Source organism: Sus scrofa, chromosome 9 (assembly GCF_054392235.1).
Source record: "Sus scrofa isolate SSC_HxYL_T2T_F1_AM1 chromosome 9, Sscrofa_HxYL_maternal_Yorkshire_Landrace_v2.0, whole genome shotgun sequence".
Classification (NCBI taxonomy): domain Eukaryota; kingdom Metazoa; phylum Chordata; class Mammalia; order Artiodactyla; family Suidae; genus Sus; species Sus scrofa.
This window is the reverse complement of record NC_139391.1, coordinates 46315433-46338301: the sequence shown is the minus strand read 5'-3', so window position 1 is coordinate 46338301 and position 22869 is coordinate 46315433. Positions and strand designations below refer to the sequence as shown.

Genomic DNA, 22869 nt, shown 5'->3' with positions numbered 1-22869 from the left:
GTAAGAGGTATGTTATTTTTTTCTGAACTACTTGAGAGTAATTTGCAGACCTCATGTCCCTTTACCCATAAATACTTCAATGAATATTTCCTAAAAACAAGGAAATCCTGTTTCTCATCAAGTTTGGACCCACTAATTCGAGCATCCATTTATGATTCTTTTTTTTTCCATTTTTATTTATTTATTTATTTATTATTATTTTATTGTTATTGCCCCAATACAATTTTTTTTCCACTGTACAGCATGGGGACCCAGTTACACATACATGTATATGTATTTTTTCTCACATTATCATGCTCCATCATAAGTAACTAGACATAGTTCTCAGTGGTACACAGCAGGATCTCATTGTTAATCCATTCCAAAAGCAATTGTTTGCATCCATTAACCCCCAGCTCCCAATTGATTCCACTCCCTCCCCTTCCCCCCAGGCAACCACAAGTCTATTCTCCAAGTCCATGATTTTCTTTTCTGTGGAACGGTTCTTTTGTGTTGGATATTAGATACCAGATATAAGTAATATCATATGGTATTTGTCTTTCTCTTTCCGACTTACTTCACTAAGTATGAGAGTCTCTAGTTCCATCCATGTTGCTGCAAGTGGCATTATTTTGTTCTTTTTTATGGCTAATATTCCATTGTGTATATATACACACCATATCTTCCTAATCCAATCATCTGTCAGTGAACATTTGGGTTGTTTCCTTGTCTTGGCTATTGTGAATAGAGCTGCAATGAACATGAGGGTGCATGTGTGATTTTAAGGAAAGTTTTATCTGGATATATGCCCAGGAGTGGGGTTGCTGGGTCATATGGTAGATTTATGTATAGTTTTCTAAGCTACCTCCATACTGTTCTCCACAGTGATTATGCCAGCTTACATTCCCACCAGCAGTGCAGGAGGGTTCCCTTTTCTCCACAGCCCCTCCAGCACTTGTTATTTGTGGACTTACTAATGATGGCCATTCTGATAGGTGTGACGTGGTATCTCATGGTCATTTATGATTCTTACCTAAATCAGTTATTATTATGATAGGTGTGAAATGATTTTTTACAAGTAATTTTTCTAAATCTTTCATTCCTTCACCAATTATTTAGTTGGCATTGTGTTGTAAGGAAGAGCTTTTCCTTAGCTCATATTTATTTGTTATCAGTATGGACTCAAAGTATTGATTCTTCTATTACAGAGTGGATTATAATTCAGCGTTATCATTATTTGTTTTAATCTTTAAACTGTCCAGATTTTACCAGAGGGTGAGGCAGCCCTCTCTGGTTCCTTTGTGCAGCCTGGATTTTTCCATCAAAGCCCATACACCCTCTTATACTGTGTTACCTGTTGCCTGTCTAGACCAGAAACTTTGAGAGTAGTGTCTGGCACATAGGAGACTCTCAATAAATGTTTTAAGTATGGTGAAAACAACTACTTCCTTTAAAAAAATTTATTAGGGAGTTCCTGACGTGGTGCAATGGAAACAAACCCAACTAGGAACCATGAGGTTGTGGGTTCGATCCCTGGCCTTGCTCAGTGGGTTAAGGATCCGACGTTGCTGTGAGCTGTGGTGTAGGCTGTAGACGTGTCTTGGATCCCAAGTTGCTGTGGCTGTGGCATAGGCTGGCAGCTGTAGCTCCATTCTGACCCCTAGCCTGGGAACCTCCATATGCTGCAGGTGTGGCCCTAAAAAGCAAAAAAAAAAAAAAAAAAGTTTATTAGGACTCTACCTTTAATAACAGTGATAATAATAACTAATAGTGATAATTTCCCTAATTATAAAAATAATCATGTTTGATGCAGAAAACTTGGAGGTATAGAAAGCACGAAGAAAAAACAAAATAATTCTTGTTATCAACCAGAGATAATAATGATTACATTCTGATGTATTTTCTTTCAGTCTTTTTCCTTATGAGTTTCATCTTTATTTTGTAAAATGAAAGTTATTGTGATGCATCCACCTTTTTATAACCCTTTTCAAATTTGTGTATCATTTGAGAATGTTTATATCATGTAAATCATGTACCTGATAAGGGGTTAACATCCAGAATATATAATGGCCATAAATCATCAAAAAACCCAAACAATCCAATTTTTAAATGGGCAAAGGACTTGACTAGACATTTCTCCAGAGAAGAAATACAAATGTCCAATAAGCACATGAAAAGGTGGGCTTTTATGTCATTAACATTAGAGAAATGCAAATAAAAACCACAGTGATATACCACTTCACATCCATTGTTATGGCTATTATAAAAATAAACAAAGCACAAGTTCTGGTTTTGGCACAGCAGAAATGAATCCCACTAGTATCCTTGAGGGTGTGGGTTCTATCCCTAGCCTTACTCAGTGGATCTCATATCCATTGTCGCCAGCTGACAGCTGTAGCTCTGATTCCACCAATTAGCCTGGGAACATCCAGTGCGACCCTAAAAAGCAAAAACCAAAATCAATCAGTAAAAATAAAACTATTTAAAAAAAATAAACAGGAGTTCCCGTTGTGGCTCAGTGGTTAACCAATCTGACTAGGAGCCATGAGGTTGCAGGTTCGATCCCTGGCCTCGCTCAGTGGGTTAAGGATCTGGTGTTGCTGTGAGCTGTGGTGTAGGTGGTAGGCACAGCTCAAATCTGGCATTGCTGTGGCGTAGGCCCGGGGCTACAGCTCGGATTAGACCTCTAGCCTGGGAACTTCCATATGCCACAGGTGCGGCCGTAGAAAAGGCAAAAAGACAAAAAAAAAAAAAAAAAAAAAAGAGCAAAACCACATAAAATAACAAGTGTTGGAGTTCCCGTCGTGGTGCAATGGAAACAAATCCAACTAGGAACCACGAGGTTTCGGGTTTGATCCCTGGCCTCAATAAGTGGGTTAAAGATCTGACGTTGCCGTGAGCTGTGGTGTAGGTCACAGACGCAGCTCGAGTCTGGTATTGCTGTGGTGTAGGCAGGCAGCAACAAGTGCTGACTAGAATGTGGAGAAATTGGAATCCTTGTGAGTTCCTGGTGGGAGTGTAAAGTGGCACAGTCCCTCAAAAAATTAGATGTAGAAGTTCCCGTCATGGCTCAGTGGTACCTAACCTGACTTGTATCCATGAGGACTCGGATTCAATCCCTGGCCTCGCTCAGTGGGTTAAGGATCCGGCATTGCCACGAGGTGTGGTGTAGGTCACAGATGAGGCTTGGATCCCACGTTGCTGTGGTTGTGGCGTAGGCCTCAGTTGCAGCTCCAGTTTGACCCCTAGCCTGGGAACTCTCATATGTTGTGGGTGCAGCCCTAAAAAGAAAAAAAATTAAATGTAGAATTATCATATGATCTAGCCATCTCAATTCTTTGTATGTACCCAAAACAGTTGAAATCAAAGGTTTGAAAAGGTATTTTTATACACATGTTCAGAGCAGTCTTATTCTAAAGGTGGAAATAACCCAAATGTCCATCAGTGGGTGAATGAATAAATAAAATATGGTATATACATACAATGGAATATTAGCCTTAAGAAAGAATAACATTCTGATAAATGCTACAACATGGATGAATCTTGAAATATGCTAAGTGAAATAAGCCAGACACAAAAAGACAGGTTTTGTATAATTCCATTTGTACAAGTTACCTAAAATAGCCAAATTTATGGAGACAGAAAGTAGAGCAGGAGTTGCCAAGGGTGGAGGAAGAGGGAATGGGGACTTATTATTTAATGGGTACAGAATTTCTGCTTGAGATAATAAAGTTCTGGAGATGGGTAGAGGTGGTGGTTGCATAACAATGTGAATGTGCTTAGTGCCACCGAACTGTACATGTAAAAATGGTTATGATTTTTTTCTGTTTATTTAAACAGCATAAATATTTTTTTGTGTGTCTTTTTAGAGCCGCACCTGTGGCAATATGGAGGTTCCCAGGCTAGGGGTCTAATTGGAGCTGTAGGCACCGGCCTACACCCCAGCCACAGCAACGTCAGATCCAAGCTGAGTCTGTGAACCTACACCGCAGCTCATGGCAACACTGGATCCTTAACCCACTGAGTGAGGCCAGGGATCGAACTTGTGTCCCTCATGGATAATAGATTCATTTCCCCGAGCCATGATGGGAACTCCAGCATAAATATTTTTTAAATATTGGAGTTGCTACTGTGGCGCAACAGCATTGGCAGCATCTCTGCAGCACAGGGATGCAAGTTCTATCCCCGGCCTGGCACAGTGTGTTAAGAGGATCCGGCTTGCCATAGCTGCGGTGTAGGTCGCAGGATCCCTCGCCAGGATCCCTGGCCCAGGGATTCCATATGCTGTGGGGCAGCCAAAAAAGAAAAATAAAAGTTTATGTTAGTAATTTCCAAACTTTGCTGCACGCTGAAATCCACTGGGGATATATATATATTTGGCCACGTCCGAGGCATGTGAAAGTTCCTGGGCTCCAACAGCAGTGACCCAGGCTGCTGCAGTGACAATGCTGGTTCCTTATCCCGCTGCACCATGAGAGAACACCCCCCGGGGATCGTTAAAAAGCACTAATGCCTGGCTCCCATGCAAGCCATGGTGGTTCTAGCGTGGGTCAGGCCTGGATGCTGGGATTTTTAAAAGCCCCCTGGGGAGTTCCCTGGTGGCTCCGTGGGTTAAGGATCCAGGGTTGCTGTGAGTTGCGGTTTAGGTCGCAGATGTGGCTTGGATTTGGCATTGCTGCAGCTGTGGCGTAGGCCAGCGGTTACAGCTCCAATTCGACCCCTAGCCTGGGAACTTCTATATGCTGTGGGTGCAGCCCTAAAAAGACAAAAAATAAGAATAAAAATAGAAAAATTCTTGGTGTCAGTCGGAGGTAATAACTGATTGCATTCTGATGTACTCTCACCAGGGTCACCAGGGTTAGGGGAGAGACCTAGGTCACCTCAAAGATTTTGGTTTTTAGCCTAAGAGCAAGGCAAAGATCACTGTTAGGAGGAAAATATACAGGAGAGGACACAAGTGAATGGGCTGATCACTCCTGCTTTTTTCCCTCAGTTACCCCACCATCCCTCTCTAGCCTCTCACCACCACCAGATCCTTCCCCTTCTGCTCTCCTCCTGGGGCGCCTTCAGCCTATTCTGTCCTTGAGTCTCACCTGGTGGCCTTCTGTCTTTTCCTGCTCAGAGCCTCTCTTTCCCCCAGCATCTCCTCTTGCTCTGCCAGCCCCCACAAAAGCCCTCAGGCCTCTGGGCCCCACTTGGTGCACCAGTCTCAGTTTCAACCGCACCCCTAGGCCCCTGGCTGGGTGGCCTGCTGTGGAGGGTACAAAACCCACAGCCCAGGTGTGGGTCTGAGAACTCTGACTCCTGGATTCTTACTCATCCTTCCTGCCTCTTGGGAAAAGCAACTCTGGGGTTCTGGGGCAGAGAGGGGCCTGGGAGCACCTGGAGCCTGGACACAGAATCTATAGATTCACCCCAAAGTGAAGCCCATCGAAGAGAGACACACATAGCAACACAGCATCAGACTTTATTGTAGGGATTGAGTTCACTGAGGGAGGGGAGAATTCTTGTTCCCGGAGGGGTTGGTTAAAGAGCTGAAATGGAAGGAAACCAATTTCCAGGGGGTGGGGCGAGGGGAATAACGGGGAGTGTTAGGCCAAGCTGAGGCCTTAGGGAACAAGCAGAGGGACAGAGGGAGGAAAGGGCTGCAGGGGAGGGGGGCAGGGAGGGGAGGTGAAGTCACCAAAGGGCCAAAGCCTGGTGACTGTGGCCTGGGAGCAGAGTCCCGGGCTGGGGGAAAGGACGGTGCCTTGGACTTCTTGAAGATGCCTGCTGCCTGGTGCCGCCTCCTCACTTTCGGGCACCCAGTGCCAGGGCAGTGATGAAGCCCACCACCAGCAGGAACATGGCGACAGAGAGCAGCACTGTGATGACCACCATGCCCCCTGTCCGGGCCATTCCCAGCCCAATGGCTTCTGCCTTCCTTCCTATCAGAAGAGAAGGGGGAAGCCCTTGTGGGCAGGAGGCCCCCCCATCCTGCCTGAGGTTCTCAGCCTCGCCCCTCATCCATTCATCCAGCCAGCCTTCCCTTCATCCATTTATTCATCCGATCAACCATCTAATGATCAGAGGGATCCAGATATCCATCAAGCATTATGAAGCATCGCCTATGTCAGGCACGGAGGATACAGAAATTAATCGGACACAATCGCTACCCACAAAGTTTAATGGTGCAGGCAGATGAGTCAACAGCCACTTAAGATGCCAGGGGTTTGGTGTGAGAATAGAGGTACACAAAGGTGCTAGGGGAGCACGGGGAGGGGCAGCTGCGGGGGTGGGAGGGCCCAGGGGAGGCTCTGGGGTCCTGAGATGTTACTTACGAGGAAGCGTGGACATTGGGATCTCTCTACTGGACTCCGTGGATGCCCCCTTTGTCACTAGGTAGGAGATGCTTTGTGGTGAGGTTTGGGAGAGAGAGAAGAGAATCCTCAGTGAGTCTGTGGGACAGAGGGTAAGAGGGAGCCCCGGCTTCCTCCTCCACAGTTGTGCCTCCTGGGGTGCCCAAGAGAGGCCCATTCTTGAACCCTTTAGCTGCCCTCGCTCTCTCCCCCATGCTGACCACATCCCACCACCACCACAAAAGTCAGGCCCAGCTTCTCCTCCTGTCACCCCTCCCCTAGGTTCCCCAGGTCTGGATCTGGTACTTACTAGTATTTGGTTCCTGGCACAAGGTTGGTCACCTGGTATGCACTGAGCCGGGTGACTGTGAAGCCAGACCCACTGTCCACTACACTCACCAGCTCCCTGCGTCCACGGCATGGAGGCACCATGAAGCTAGATTTCACCACTAGGAATCAGGGATGGGTGGGAGGAGGGGGGAGCAAAAGGCAAGGTCAAGTTTCTGGAGGCAGAGAGACCAGCAGTATTTAGTATGGACGGTCCAAGAAGGGGGTGGATAGAGAAGGAAGGGGATGCTGGGAGTGTCCCGGGAAGGGATCTCTGGGGACTAGGGAATGCCTGGGAGGGGGTAGCAGACCTTTGCTGTCGTTGGCTCTCCGGACCATCAGTGTGGCGTTACCCCCTGTGAGGTGACAGGGGGGCAAGGCAACTAGCAGGCTCTCAGTTAACGCAGGGGACAGCAGACCAGAGAGGCTTGAGATGTTGAAGTTGGCTGGAGGGACAGGAGGGAGTTCAGGGGAGAATCCATCCCCCTCTCGCCCTCAGATCTACCCCTCTCTGCCCGCCCATGCCCTGGAGGGGGACCTTTGTAAGGATGAAGCCTCTATTCCACTCTGCAGTCCATTAGCAGAACCCAAGTCTTTGCCCTTCTGACCACCAGGTGGCAGGCTTGGGCTGCAGAAGCTGGGTGCTCCACCAAGATGCCAGACCCTGGGTGCCAGAAGGGGGCAGGGCCCAACCCCACCCCTATCCAAAGCCTTGGATCCTTCCCCACACCTCCCTGCCCCATGGGTCGGGAAGGGGACCAAGAGTGTGCCCTGGGCCCAGTGACTGATGCCTGGTCACTGCCCTCATCAGTCCCCGACGACCAACTGACTAGTCGGCCAGCTTTGAGAGCCCTGAGGCAGAGTGCCTCCCCTCCAGACCCCCGAGCCCCTCCCCACCCTGGCAAGAGATGGTGGAGACCTGAAGCCCCAGGAGCCAGGACAGCCAGCAGAATCAGGATCAAGGGCAAGGTCCGGACAGGCAATGGGGATGCCATAGCTGGGCTGGTGCTGGGCTGGGTGCTGGCAAGCTGTGGTTTCCTGAGGCAAGTGAGGCCCTGTCCTGGGGCTCTGGTTTTGTCCTGGGGGTAGGAGGGGCCAGAGGGGAATCCTGTTCAACCTGCCCCTTGGGCCCTACAGCCTCAGGGGAGGCCCCCAGACAGGTTTTTCAGGATGGGGAGCTGGCCCTCAGGCCAGAAGGCAGGAGACCTTGGCTGGATCTTGGTGACTCAGGCAGCTGCAGAGGGGCAGGGTGACTAAAGCGGGGGGTGGAAAACCCCCTTCTTCCGGGACACCCACATGTAAGGGCTCGTGTGTTCCTGCTTACAAGTGTATCTGGGGCCCAACCCCTAGACGACCCCTTCTCCCACGTGGTAGTGGGTGTTCCCAGGAGGGAAGCAGGTTCTGAGGTTGCACTGGTGTACAGAGAGAGGAGAGTAACCCCAGGGGGCCTGGGCTGGGCAGGAATGGGAGAGAAACTGGTAGTAGGGGGTGGGGGCAGCAGAGCCAGGGGAGCCAGTTCTTGGTGTCTCCTGAAGGCCAGGTCCTGTACTCTGGGAGACGCAGAGGGGTGTGAGTCCCAGGGGCCACAGGGCTTCCCATCCTCCTGGAGAGTGGAGCCAATTGATGCTGGGCAGGACTTCCAGAGAGACCCAAGGGGTGGGCACTGGCCCAGTCTGGGGGGCTGGGGGGTGGGCACCATCAGCCTTGGTCAGCAACCTTTGTTGAACTGTTTGAGAATAAAGAAGAGAAAGAGGAGTTATCATCATGGCTCAGCGGTTAACGAACCCAACTAGCATCCATGAGGACGTGGGCTCGATCCCTGGCCTTGCTCAGTGGGTTAAGGATCTGGTGTTGCCATGAGCTGTGGTGTAGGTTGCAGACGTGGCTCAGATCCCACATTGCTGTGGCTGTGGCGTAGGCCCGGGGCTACAGCTCCCATTGGACCCCTAGCCTGGGAACTTCCGTATGCCATAGGCACGGCCCTAAAAATACAACAGACAGGAAAAAAAAAAAAAAAAAAAAAGAATAAAGACGAGAAAGAAACCCACTGGGAGAAAATGAAAAAGAGACACAATTTCTCTGATGGCACAGAGGCTTTGCCTGCTCCACCCTCACAGCCATTCTGGGCGGCAGATAGCATTGGCCACCTTTTGTGGATGTGGAAACTGAGACTCAGAGAGGTAGAGCCACTTGTGGTGAGTGGAATACTTGGTCAGGAGAGGTCGTAGACCTCCACAGATGGGGTCCTCTTTGTCCTTCTCCAGTCCCAGAGGAGGGCCAGTGTCCTGGTAGGGAAGTGAGGGGCTGGTGGGCTTGTGTCCTTTCCCCCATGGTGGGAAGGGTAGGCTCAAAGCCTGGGGTATGAGCACGAGGTGACAATAAAGATAGAACTCATGGGCCCAAGCAGAGAGGAGGAGGGTCTCAGGTCAGCGCTTCTCCAAATTTAATGTGCGTATGAATCATGAGGGATCTTGTTAAGATGCAGTTTCTGATTCAGTGGGTCTGAGGTGAAGCCTGAAATTCTGCATTTCTAACAAGCTTCCAGGTAACATTGATTGATGCTACTCTGGGAGGCACATACTTTGAGTCACCAGATGCTCTATATTGTGTCCCCCTCCCCAGCAACAAACACACACACTCTGGATCCTCTGATGGAGATCAGGGCCAGGTGTTTCACCCCTGTCTCCCAGGACAGTCTGCCTTTGGGTGAAGAACTGAATTCTATTTTTCCTGCACCTTGGCTTTTGTCTCCTTTTAGAAGATCCTATCATTGCTCTGCAAACTGAAAGAGGATCTTTTGCACATTGAGAACTTTGGAGAGAGGGAAAGACTAAATGGTGGAATTCCAGGTCTGAGGGATCTTAGTACTCTTCAGATCCCATCGCCAACCCAGGAGGTTGTTTACACTTGCACTTGGGAGATTTCTTTTCCCATTTCAGCCACAAACCAGAAGCAGAAAGAAGGTTGGGTTTATTGCAGGGTAGGTTGTGTTGGGTCCACTCCTAAGCCCCCAACTCCATCTGAAATTATGAGTGGGACAGAGTAGAGGAGGGGAGGGCAGAGCTCTGACCAGATTTTAAGAGGATAAGAGGGGCCTGTGCCTTTAAGCCCTCCAATCCCCCCCTTCTTCCCCACTCCTGGCCCTCCCCAGGTTTCTGGAGGAGCTGAGAGTTGCGTCTTCTCCCTGCCCTGCCGAGCTGCTCACTGGCTGCTCTGGAGGCTGTGCTTTGCGGTCTCCATGGAAACCATTAGTTGCTAGGCAACTGGAGCATCATCTGTGCTGAGCTCTCGCATCTAATTATCCCATCACAGCAGCCGAGAAGGGTTTGGGGAGCTGAGAGGAGGGGGAGGACAAGCGAAGGAGCAAGAGGATAACTCTTTTAGCCGAGCAGATTCATTGACAACGCTGAAGTCATTTAAAGCCACAGCACTCTGTTCCTCTGAGGATTTCCTCATGGCTTGGAAAAAGGGAACCAGGGCCACAAATGCCTGGGATCTCTTTCTTGGACCTACTCTTTCTAGGCTGTCTCCCCTTTGGATTCTCAATTTTCAACTCACTCAAGTTCCCTCCCCTGCATCTTTCCTTCCAAATCCCCTATCCAAGTTGGCTAATATTTATTAAATACCAGGTATGCCCCTAGAACCGTGCTAGGCACGAGGGATGTAAAGGTAAGTTTCTGCTCTCAAGGAGCTCCTGATCTCTCTGTTCTGCCCCAAAGAATAGCTCCTAAAACAGATTTACTCTAACTACGGTACTTTTTCTTTTCTTTTCTTTTTTGACCAGCAACACTGGCCTCTTACCAACTGTGCTGGGCCAGGGATTGAACCTGTGTCCCAGTACTCCTAAGATGTTGCCAATCCTATTGTGCCACAACAGAACTCCTTCCTTTCTTTCTTTTTTGGCCACACCTGTGGGATGCAGACGTTCCTGGGCCAGGGATTGAACCTGCACTATGGCTGTAACCAGAGCCACAGCAGTGACAATACCAGATCCTTAACCTGCTGAGCCACAAGGGAATTCCTCTTTTTTTTTTTTTTTTTTTATTTTTAGGGCCACACCCACGGCATATGGAGGTTCCCAGGCTGGGGTCTAACCGGAGTTACAGCTGCCAGCCTACATCACAGCCACAGTCACAGCAACGCCAGATCTGAGTTGAGTCTGCAACCTACACCACGGCTCATGGCAACGCCAGATCCTTAACCCACTGAGCGAGGCCAGGGATCGAACCCACAACCTCACAGTTCCTAGTTGAATTTGTTTCCACTGCACCAGGATGGGAGCTCCATTCTTTCTTTCTTTCTTTCTTTCCTTCTTTCTTTCTTTCCTTCCTTCCTTCCTTCCTTCTTTCTTTCTTTCTTTCTTTCTTTCTTTCTTTCTTTCTTTCTTTTTTTTTTAAATTGAACTATGGTTGTTTGCAAGCAGAATAGCTCGGATCAGAACCTAAGTCTGTTTGATATACCTATGATTCCCCTTCCACAATACCACTCTGCTGCTTCCCAGTCAGTTAGAAAAATGTGTCCACTAGGCTCCATGGACATGTTACCCTCTGGTGGGGACTGCTGTCCTCCTGTTGAGGAGTGATGCTATATGACTTTTGGTGAGTCACTTTGAACCTCAATTTTCTCACCTATTAAATGGGAAGATTCATTCCTTCCCATTTATCTAGCAAGGTATGACAGGTATAAAAATGCTTTAAAATAAAAGTGCAGAAGAAATGTGGAGATAGTGTCAGAATCTGTAGGTGCAGACTGGGAAAACCCTGGTGACTTGGACCTAGAGGTAAGGTGCAGTGTTCAGCAAATATTGGTCTGATGGGAAATGGCAGAGCCTCTGTCCTTGGATATGAAGCTGGAAAAAGCTGTGAGAGTAAGAAAATCTCAGTTGTTCAGTGTTCAAAACAAGTGGATGCTTCTTTATTTTTTCTAATGCTGCCATGATATCACCACTTGCCCCAAATCTTCTTTGAATTTTTTGATCTTGGCCAAGTTACCTACCTAACCACTCTGAGCTTCACTTTCCTCTTCTGTAGACAGAGTATAAAATCTGTCTCGCCATGGAGTTCCTGGTGTGGCTCAGCGGGTTAAGAACCGGACATAGTGTCTGTGAGGATGCACATTTGATTCCTGGCCTTGCTCCTTGGGTTAAGGATCCAGCGTTGCTGCAATCTGTGGTGTAGGTCACAGGTGCGGTTTGTATATGATGTTGCCATGGCTGTGGCATAGGCAAGCACCTGCAGCTCCAATTGGACCCCAGCTCAGGAACTTCCATATGTTGCACGTGCAACCATAAAAGGAAAAAAAAATCTGTCTCACCAGGATACTATGACTATCACTCAAGCTAATTTATTTAAGAGTGCCTAGCACAGTATCTGGTTCAATAAATATTAATATAAGTAATTCATCTTATCCTCTCCTTTTTATTAATCCTTGGTGCAGATGAAAATTAGAGGCTCAGAGGCAATAAATAGCTTTCCCAAGGCCACAGAGCTAGCAAGAAAGGTAGTGGGACAAAATTCTGAATTTGTTTTTCCAATTATGTCAAAGGGAGAGATGGGGCAGGAAAGGTAGTCTGAGGGGGAAACATGACTGAGACATGGATCAGCTGTTACTTGTATACCATACAGGCCACAGGGGTACAAGGCACCAAGAAACTGCCTGCTTGCTTACTTGCTTGCTTATTTATTTCTTTTTAGGGCCTCACCTGTGGCATATGGACGTTCCCAGGCTAGGAGTCGAATCAGAGCTACAGCGGCCGGCCTGCGCCACAGTGACAGCAATGTGGGATCTGAGTGTCGTCTGCGACCTACACCACAGCTCACAGCAATGCTGCATCCTTAACCCACTGAGGCTAGGGCTCGAACCCAAGTTCTCATGAATGCTAGTCAGGTTTGTTACTGCTGAGCCGCAATGGGAACTCCAGCTCATGCATTTATTCATTCAGTAAACATTTGTTGAGCAGCTTCTCTATGGTGGGTACTATGCTAGGTGATAAGATACAGAGATGGCAAGACAGTTCTTGACCTCCCCCCTTGTGGTGCAGTGGATTAAGAATCCAACTGCAGCAGCTCAGGTTGCTAAGGAGGTGCAAGTTCGTTCCTTCGCCCAGCACAGTGAATTAAAGGATACGGCATTGTCATAGCTGCCACTCAGATTCAATCCCTGGCCCAGGAACTTCCATATGCTGCAGGTGTAACCATAAAAAGGAGAGGAGTTCCTGTTGTGGCTCAGTGGTAATGAACCTGGCAAGTATCCATGAGAATTTGTGTTTGATCCCTGGGCTCACTCAGTGGGTTAAGGATCCAGCATTGCCATGATCTGTGATGTAGGCTGCAGATGTGACTTGGGTCTGGTGTTGCTATGGCTGTGGTGTAGGCCAGCAGCTACAATTCCAATTTGATGGCTAACCTGGGAACCTCCATATGCTGAGAGTTCGGCCTTAAAAGGCAAAAAAAAAAAAAAAAAAAAGTTGCTTCTGAGTTTTGGAGAATGAATGTACATTAGCCTTCCTAAATGGAAGGGGATATTCCAAAGTGAGGGAACAGCACATGAAAAGGCTCAGAGATGTGAGTTATCCCGACACATTCTGGGAACTGCAAACAATAGCTCTTGGCTAGAAAGCAGTATTCAAGGATGGACATGGTGAGAGTTCTAGCCACTGGCAGGGTGGCCAGTGGGTTTACATGCTATGTTAAGGAACTTGGTTTTTATGCTGAAGAAAACAAAAGCCTCTGAGGTTATAAATCAACTATAATGGGGAAAAAAATCTCAAAAGCCTTTGAGGAGTTTTACTTATGTAAATATCATTCTGGAAACAGTGTGGAGAATAGACTGGCAGCAGGTCATGGATGGGTGCATTGTGTCAGGGTTAGTCTGTGTGGCCAACAGACTACAACAGAAGTGACGTAGGTCCCTCCTGAGGCTAGGTCCTAAATGGCATGGCACCTTCCACCTTGCTCTCATGGATTACTCACCATGGAGGACATGGGACCCCCTCCAAGGGGAGGTCCACATGACAAGGAATTGAGGCTCCTGCTAAGATCCAGAGAAGAGCTGAGGTCTCCAACCTACAGCCATGTGAATGAATGAGCTTGGAACAGATCCTCCAGCCCTGGTCAGTCCTCCGTATGATTAGCCCAGGGGGACATTTTCAGTGCAACTTCATGAGACCCCCAACTATGTCCTGCCTAGGTTTCTGATTCTCAGAATAAGTGTTTATTTTATAAGCCACTAAATTGGGGGATGAGCTGTTACACAGTAATAACTAATGCAAATATCTTGGGCAAATCAGATGAAAACTATGTTTTCATAATTGAGTCTATGGGTCTGGAGCACCGGGGGAAAGTCTGGGTAAAGAGAGGGAAGGTGGGCCATGGGCAAAATCGCACATGGAGAAAAGAGTCCTTGAAGAGAGTTGTGGAAGGGAAGGACAAGGCCGCGCAGGACAGGATACTAGGAAATGTGGCATCTAAAGGACAGATGGGGGAGGGGGCTGAAGAAGGCAGAATGGGTCTTAGGAGGGGAACCAGGAGAAAGTGGATGGAGGGTTTCACAAAGGAGGTGTCGGATGATATGAAGGTCAGGATTGAAAGGCTGGTACAAAAAATGTCCCTGGGCCAAGGATCGTGAGGGGTGTGTGTCCTTCAGAGCAGATTCCTACGGGTGAGGGGGGTAGAAGCCAGACTGAAAAAGTCCAGGGCTAACTGGGAGGAGGTAGAGTTAGAACTGTGCAGACCGCTCTTTGCAGAGCTTGGCCGGGAAGGGAAAGAGAGAGAACTGGAGGGAATTGGGGGTACAGGAAAGGCTTTTCTGTTTTGTTTTTTATTTTTTCTTTCTTTTCTTTTTGGGCCGTCCTGTGGCGTATGAAGTTCCCAGGCCAGGGACCAGATCTGAGCTGCAATTTCAATCTAAGCCAAAACTGTGGCAACACTGGATCCTTAACCTACTATGCTGGGCCAGGGGTCGAACCTGCGTCCCAGCGCTTCCAAGGCACCACTGTTTCCGCTGCACCACAACGGGAAGGCTGTATTCCATTTTGTTTTCAAAGATAAAGATAAGGAAGAAAAGGGGGTAGAATTTATGAGGAAGCTTCTGGAGGAGGGAAAAGATGGGACTCAGATCAGAGGTGGAGGCATTAGCGTTTGGCTTTAGGAATGACCCTGTCTGCAGAGAGAAGAATGGGGCAGTGGTGCAGAGAAAGCTTATACTTTTGCAAGGCTGAGGGATGAAGGAAGGAAGTTAAGGCAGCACACTCCTGAAGGTCTCTGCTTTCTCTGGGAAGTAGGAAACTCAGGGAGGAGAAGGGATTGCGCCCTGAAGAGGGGTGAGAGTTTGAAACAGCTGTTGTGGGGAGAGGAGGACACAGCTAGAAAGAGCCTTGAGGAAGGCTGAGTGTTTGGAGGTGACACCCAGCTGAGTGTGGGGACCACTGGTCTTCAGGGGCGCAGACTGCGTTAGTCAGGGTTCTCTGGAGAAACAGAACCAACAGGATGTGTATATATAGACGGATTTATTTTAAGGAATTGGCTCATGCAATTGCGGAGGCTTGGCAAGTCCAAAGTCTGATGGGGGAGGCCAACATGCTGGAAACTCAGGAAAAGAGTTGCAGTTTAGGTCCAAAGGCGGTCTTTTGGCAGAATTCTTTCCTTCTCATGGGGAGAAGGTGGAGGTCGGTCTTTGTTCCACTAGGGCCTACAATGAACTTGATGAGACCCACCCATATTATGGGGTAATCTGCTTTGCTCAAAATCCCCTGGTTTAAATTTATTTATTTATTTATTTTTTGCTTTTTCGGGCCACACCCACGGCATATGGAGGTTCCCAGACTTGGGGTTTAATCAGAGCTACAGCTGCTGGCCTACACCACAGCCACAGCAATGCTAGATCCGAGCTGCATCTGCCACCTGTACCACAGCTCACGGCAACGCCAGATCCTGAATCCACTAAGTGAGGCCAGAGATCGAACCTGCAACCGCTTGTTTCCTAGTCGGATTTGTTTCTGATGCACCAGAACGAGAACTTCTTTTTTTCCCCCCACTGATTTAAATGTTAATTTCATCCAAAACATATCTTCACAGTAACATCCAGAATAACAATGACTCCACATCCGGGCAACATGGCCTAGTCAGGTTGACACATAAAATTAACCATCACACTGACCTTGACATCTTGGGAATTTTTCAAATTACTCAACAACTAGGGTGCAGAAATGATAAAATTGTCAGGTTGGGAGTTCCTGTCATGGTGCAGTGGTTAACGAATCTGACTAGGAACCATGAGGTTGCGGGTTCGATCCCTGGCCTTGCTCAGTGGGTTAACGATCCAGTGTTGCCATGAGCTGTGGTGTAGGTTGCAGACTCGGCTCGGATCCCGCGTTGCTATGGCTCTGGTGTAGGCCGGTGGCTACAGCTCCGATTAGACCTCTAGCCTGCGAATCTCCACATGCCGCGGGAAGTGGCCCTAGAAAAGGCAAAAAAAAAAAAAAAAAAAAAAAAATTGTCAGGTTGTACTGACTCAGGGTTTCCAAGGCATGAAAAGTTGAGGGGGAGTTCCCTGGTGGTCTAGCAGTTAAGGATCAGGCTGTTGTCACTGCTGTGGCTCGGGTTGCTGCTGTGGCATGGGTTCAATCCTTAACCCAGGAACTTCTGTATGCTGCAGATGCAGCCAAAAAACGAAGACACAAACAAAAACAGGAGTGCCCACTGTGGCTCAGCGGGTTAAGAACCCGACTAGTATCCATGAGGATTTGGGTTTGATCCCTGACCTTGCTCAGTGGGTTAAGGATCCTGTGTTATGGTGACGGTCTGGTGTAGGTCGGAGATGTGGTTTGGATTCTGCGTTGCTGTGGCATAGGCCAGCTCTGATTCCACTCCTAGCCCGGGGAACTTCCATATGCTGTGGGTGCAGCTTTAAAAAGAAAAAACCGGAGTTCCTTATGGCTCATTGGTTAATGAACCCAACTAGTATCCATGAGGGTGTGGGTTCCATTTCAGGCCTCGCTCAGTGGGTTAAGAATCTGGAGTTGCCATGAGCTGTGGTGTAGGTCGCAGACATGGCTCAGATCCTGTGTTGCAGTGGCTGTGGTGTAGGCCGGCAGCTGTAGCTCTGATTAAACCCCTAGCCTGGGAACCTCCATATGCCGTGGGTGTGGCCCTAAAAAAGTCAAAAGCCAAAAAAAGAAAAAAAAAAAAGAAAGAAAGAAAAGAAAAAAACAAACCCTTCCAAAGCCCCCCAAAACACAGAAAACAACAACAAAAGAGAAAGTTGAAGATGCAGGCAAGAGTGAAGGAATGGGCAATAAGATGTAGGCTAGTTTCGGCCTCGCCCACGGCATGCGGAAGTTCCTGGGCCAGGGATCAAACCTGTGCTACAGCAGTGACCGAAGCCGCTGCAGTGACAAGGCCAGGTCTTTAAATGTTATGCCACAGAAGACCTCCACCTAGGCTAGTTTTGAGAAGGAATGATACATGGGACAGGAAGGAGGGCTGAGGGATAGGGTGTGCAGTGAGGTCGGGGTAGAACAAAGATGTAGGAGAGGTGGAGGAGCAGGGGTGCATGGATGAGGGAGGAGCTGGAGTGGGGGCCATCTAAGTGCCTGCTCGGGGGAGAGCTGAGGTCCTCACTGCAGCCAGAGGGGCTCAAAATGCTGTGAGGCTGGCAGGGGCTGCAGACCCTGGTGTCTCCAGGGTCCAGGCAGATAACCCAAGTGGGAAGACGAGGTGGATAAAACTGGGGCCACTGGAGAGAGGGTAGCCGCATGAGCTCCATCTAACACAGGCCACCATGAAGCTCTGCAAGAGTTGCCTTGTGGAAGGGGGCCCTAGTATGGCCACGTCACATCGCTTTTCCAAGAGAACCCAGAAATCTGAATTTTTTGGTAAAATGATCTTATTTTCAAAATTTAGGTGAAATATATATTATGCAAATGCACTTTGTGAGCCAAACAATATACATCTTTGATGCCAGCTTTGCCTTTGGGGTCCTAAGTTGTGTTGCCTGGGACACAGGGTTTTGGAAGGATGATTGAGGTTGGGGGCATAGAGGCTGGAGGGTGTGGAAGCAGCAAGGGGTTCAGTGCAGCCAATAGGCAGAGCCCCGGGCAGGAGGGCTCGAGGTGGAAGGGACAGCAAGGAAGTCCAAGAGCAATCGCCCTGGGAAGACCTGGCCACCATGTTTCCACGGACAGGAGGGGTCTGTGACAGGGTTTGAGCCGGAAAGTCGCACAATTCATTCTGGTTGTAGAAAGATGACCAAGGGATTTCCCTGCTGGTCTAGTGGTTAGGACTCAGCACTTTCACTTCTGCGACCTGAGTTCAATCCCTGGTCTGGAAACTGAGATCCCACATCAAGCTCCTATACACCATGGCCAATAAAGATTGTGGGGGGAATAAAGGTTACTGAAAGAGTAGGTAGAGGCTTGATTGTGGGGTGTTTAAGACTCTCTTTGGCTGAAGGAGGGCTAGTCCATGCAAGAAATAGTGATGGCTAAAATTAATTTATTTAGTAAATGTTTATTAAATGCCTTTGCATGAGGCACTGTGCTAAGTGCTGGACATTCAGAGGTGAACAAGTCATTGTTCTCCCTGAACTAATGGTCCACTGGGAGCTACTGAAGAGGCCACTACTCACTGCATCAGGATTTTAGAAGATGTAATAATAACAGCTCTCATTTATTGAGTGCTGATAACACACCAGGTTCTTTGCTAGATCCTTTTTGTATATTTTCTTGTTTAATCCTCATGACAGGCGTTCCTGTCATGGCGCAGTGGTTAACGAATCCAACTAAGAACCATGAGGTTGCGGGTTTGATCCCTGGCCTTGCTCAGTGGGTTAAGGATCTGGCACTGCCGTAAGCTGTGGTGTAGGTTGCAGACGCAGCTCAGATCCCGAGTTGCTGTGGCTCTGGTGTCAGCCGGCGGCTATAGCTCCGATTCGACCCCTAGCCTGGGAACCTTCATATGCCGAGGGAGCAGCCCTAGAAAAGGCAAAAAACAAAAAACAAAAACAAAAAAAACCCCTCATGACAACCTCTGTGATGTGAGTACTGTTATTATTGCCCTCATTTTTAAAAAGTCAATGAATTTTTATTTTATTTTATTTTATTTTTGCCTTTTTAGGGCCACACCCATGGCATATGGAAGTTCCCAGGCTAGGGGTCGAACAGAGTTGCAGCTGCTGGCTTACACCACAGTCACAGCAACACCGGATCTGAGCCATGTCTGCGACCTACAACACAGCCAGGGCAACGCCAGATTCTTAACCCACTGATTGAGGCCAAGGATTAAACCTGATTGAGTCCTCATGGATACTAGTCTGGTTCATTACCAGTGAGCCACAATGGGAACCCCTCAATGAATTTTATTATATTTATAGTTGTACATTTTGCCCTTATTTTATTTTATTTTATTTTTGGCCATGCCTGCAGCATGCAGACATTCCTGGGCCAGGGCAGTAACCAGAGCCACAGCAGTGACAATACCAGATCCTTAACCCGCTGAGCCACCAGGAAACACCTGCCCTCATTTTATTAATGAGAAAACTAAGGTCAGAGAACTTAAGTCACTTGCCAAAGAGCTCCTCACAGAGCAGTAGCAACTTAAATGGCTTTGGGTAGTCCTGAAGGGCTTCCTGGAGGAAGTGGTGAATAAGCAGAGACCTGAAAGTTGAGTAGGAGTTAGCCCAGTGAAAGCAGGGGGAGGGGTGGAGAGGGGGAGATTGTTCTAGGCTGCAAGGGACTAAGGTTAGAATGGGTCCGTTGGAGGGTTAGAGTGGAATTTGGGGAAGTCACTGAAGAAGCTGCTGGGATCAGATGAAGAGTTTTCTAAGCCCCTTTGAAGCAATTTTAATTTTAATCCTAAGGCTAAAAGGAAGCCCTTGAAGCGTTTTAAGCTGGAGAGTGTCATGATCAAATTTGTATCTTACAAAGATGGTTTTTGCTGCAGTGCAGAGATTGTGTTGGGTGAACAGCTGGGAGATATTTTAGACGTCTCTGACATGCTGTTGAGATAAGAATCCCGGCAAAAGATGATAGAAGAGGAGATTTGGGGTGATGGTTTGGCTGGGAGGGCTCTGGGGTGGGGTGTAGGGTGGCAGCGTTAAGGATGCCTCCTGGGTCCTAGCTGGGCATCTGGGTGGATGATGGCATTGTCCCTAGCTGGTGATGCAGTGGGGGTGGGAGGAGCAGATTTGTGGGAGGGGGTCAAAGATCAGTTGGTTTTGAACTTGCCGAGTTTAGGTGCCTGGAGAACACGCAGGTGGAGGTGTTTGGAAGGTGGTTGGATGCTTGGTCTGGAGCTCAGGAAGGTTGTCAGAACAGATCTGACAGCTGCAGCCTTGGAGAACAGTGCATGCCAAATAAGAAGGCAAGGAGTTCTCCTGTGGCGTAGAGGGTTAAGGATCTGGTGTTGTCAGTGTAGAGGCTCAGGTCACTGCTATGGTGCAGGTTTGATCCCTGGCTGGGGAGCTTCCACATGATAGGGGCAGAGAAAGAAAGGAAAGAAAGAGAGAAAGAGATGGAGTTCCCGTCATGGCTCAGTGGATAACGAATCCAACTAAGAACCATGAGGTTGTGGGTTCGATCCCTGGCCTTGCTCAGTGGGTTAAGCTCGGATCCCGAGTTGCTGTGGCTTTGGCGTAGGCTGGTGGCTACAGCTCCGATTCAACCCCTAGCCTGGGAACCTCTATATGCCGCAGAAGCAGCCCAAGAAATGGCAAAAAGACAAAAAATAAATAAATAAATAAATAAATAAATAAATAAAAGAGAAAGAAAGAAGGACCCAAGTAAGAAGGCAATGTCAAGGACAGAGCCTGGGGAACACCAACACTGAGCAGAGGAAAAGGGGAACCTGCCAAGGAGACCTGGAAGCTTCCCTAAAAGAAAAAAGAGGAACCGGGAGGGTGTGATATCCCTGGTACCCTTCCGATATTTCCAGAAGGTGTCTTCCCCAGCAAACTGGTCTGTGGGGATTAAAGAGCCGTGACATGTGCTCCTGGGATGTGGCGAGTAGGAGTCCTGGAGACGGCTTCAAATCAGGGGACACGTGAATGAGAGGGACTGGGCTGAGCTGGGGGTGTTGAAGGCCTGAAGTCCTGGGTGGAGATGGGCCAAGAATTCAGTGAAGCGCTAGGAGACCAGACAGCCTGGCGAGGGCAGGTGTGAAGGAGGAGGGTATCCAAGAGGCTTTTCTTCTCACCGTGCCCCCCTCCAACAGTTCCTTAGACCCCTTGGGGTCTGAAGCTTACTACGGGAACAGGGAAGGAGGGTCTGTGGTATTGGCAGCATGTGGAGGAGACGGTGTGAACTGAAGCAAAAGAAAAAGTGAGCTGCTCTGGATTGGCCTTCCCTTCAGGCCTGAGGAGGAAGGAGCTCTGGCCCCCCTCCTGTTCCACAGGGGTGTGGGGCAGGGACCCGGGCTCTCCAGGGACCTGGTGACAACCTGGTGGCAAGGGACCTTTAGTTCCTCTTGGGGTCCAGCCTTTTCTTTCTCTCGGCTCACTCGCTCTCTCTCTCTCACATACACACACACACACACACAGACTTCCTGGGTTGGGGCGTGGTTCAAGCCAGTCCCCAGAGAGAATGTGGAGCTGTTTCAAGGTAGCCAGGTAGCCACTAGGAGCAACAGTAAGGTATGATGGGAAGGGGCCAGAATCTTCTTGATTCTTGAATCCTGACAGGGAGGGGTAGTCTTAGCATAGCTGCCCAGGCCACACCCCCGACCTCTGCCTTCTCCCACCTCCCCCGGCCCTGTTTGATATGCCCTGTTTGTATGATGCCCTTTGCAAAGCTGTTATTTATACAGAAGCCTGAGGGAGGGGGAAGGGAAGCCGCACCCTCCTCCCTCCCCCCCTCCAGCCACTTCACTTGCAGGGACCTGCCCTCAAATACCAACCCCCAGTCACTCTGGCTCACTAGCTCAGAGACCTGAAACTGAGAGCTGACAGTGCCCCAGCTCCCCATGTGGCCGTGGTGGAGTTTCTCTGCAGCATCACCGGAAACGGCCTGGCCTCTGAGCTTCCCCACCTCCCACGGTCCTCTCCACCTCAGCCCTTCCTCCCCTCTCCCCAAGCCTTGAGCTCAGAGCACCCCCGAGCCTCCTACTGAACTCCGAGTCTGGCTGCTATGGCATTTTGCCTCAAGTCTCCCCAGCTCTCTCTATCTCTGAGAATGGAGTGAGAGCCTTCAACTTGTCCACCACCCTGTAGCTCCCATCCTGCCGCATCCTGTCCCGAAGGTGCAGGAAAAGACGAGGAATGGGACACAGGCTCTGCAAGGAGGCAGAGGGCTAGGAGGAGAGAAAATAGCTTTGATGCTGATGGGCCAGGCTGCACCCCAGGCTGGCTGCTGCTTCCCAGCTTGGGGCCTTGATCTCAGTTTCCTGCTTATAAATGGAGGTGAGAAACCTACCTCTGAGGGCTGTGCTGAGGACTAAAGGAAACAAGGCTCGACGTACCCAGCACAGTCAGTAGGTACTTCAAACAAGCTCCCTCCCTTTGCTTCACTTTGGATTCTGAGGAAGAGATAGAATGAGAGCCACTAGGGTTGATGGAGAGAGCTCCCCTAGAGCCAGGGGGTAGGGGTACAGATCTGTTTCACCAGGAGTGGGGGGCAGAGAGGAAGTGCCAGAGCCCCAGGCCCTCCAGTGCTCCTGTCCTCACTGCACTCCTTGGCCTGGCCCTGGGGAGACGTCTGGGAACAGCATCCTTGTGGGTAGAAAGAGGTCTGAGGGGGAGGGCTTGAGGGGGGTGCTCTGCCTCTGAGTCTTGAGCAGCCCCCCTCCCCACTCCCCCAACTCATAATCCGATTTATATTCCTACTCCCTCCTCTGGACCCATCACCATGGCAACAGTTTTCTCAGTTGCACTTCATCAGTTTCTCGGCAAATATTTCTTCCTGCCCCTCCTTCAGTCTTTTTCTCCTGTATCGGTCTGCATTTCTCCGTACCCACGGTGCTCACCTTCTCTTGGTTTCTGTTTCTCTCTTGCGCTCCATTTGTCCCCTCCTGCTACTGTTCTAAACTCTTTCTGTACACCTCCCCCCCCAGCCCTCCTTTCTCAAATCCAGGATCGTAGCAACCAATCTAAACTAAAGTCTGTTGGCTGAACAATAACTTGTGTTCCTTCTACATATGGGAGGAAAAGCAGAGAGTCATGGAGGGACATGGTTTGGGTCCCAGTGGGCTCTGGATAGAGGTCAGTGATGCGAAGGTAGATATAAGGTCTTCTTTAT

General features: G+C 49.0%; 2 protein-coding genes across 3 annotated transcripts in view; both read right to left on the bottom strand.

The window, feature by feature from the left end:
• Window positions 1-22869, bottom strand: part of IL10RA (interleukin 10 receptor subunit alpha) — a 926736-nt gene that overhangs the window by 26674 nt on the left and 877193 nt on the right. The window lies entirely within an intron of this gene.
• Window positions 5427-7693, bottom strand: UPK2 (uroplakin 2). Of its 2 annotated transcripts, none has more exons than XM_021102209.2 (5): window positions 7564-7693; window positions 6956-7090; window positions 6628-6766; window positions 6300-6370; window positions 5427-5906 (listed from the first exon to the last, which is right to left on the bottom strand). In XM_021102209.2, the coding sequence occupies exons 1-5, from the start codon at window positions 7637-7639 to the stop codon at window positions 5770-5772; spliced, it is 558 nt and encodes a 185-aa protein (XP_020957868.1). In that variant the 5' UTR covers window positions 7640-7693; the 3' UTR covers window positions 5427-5769.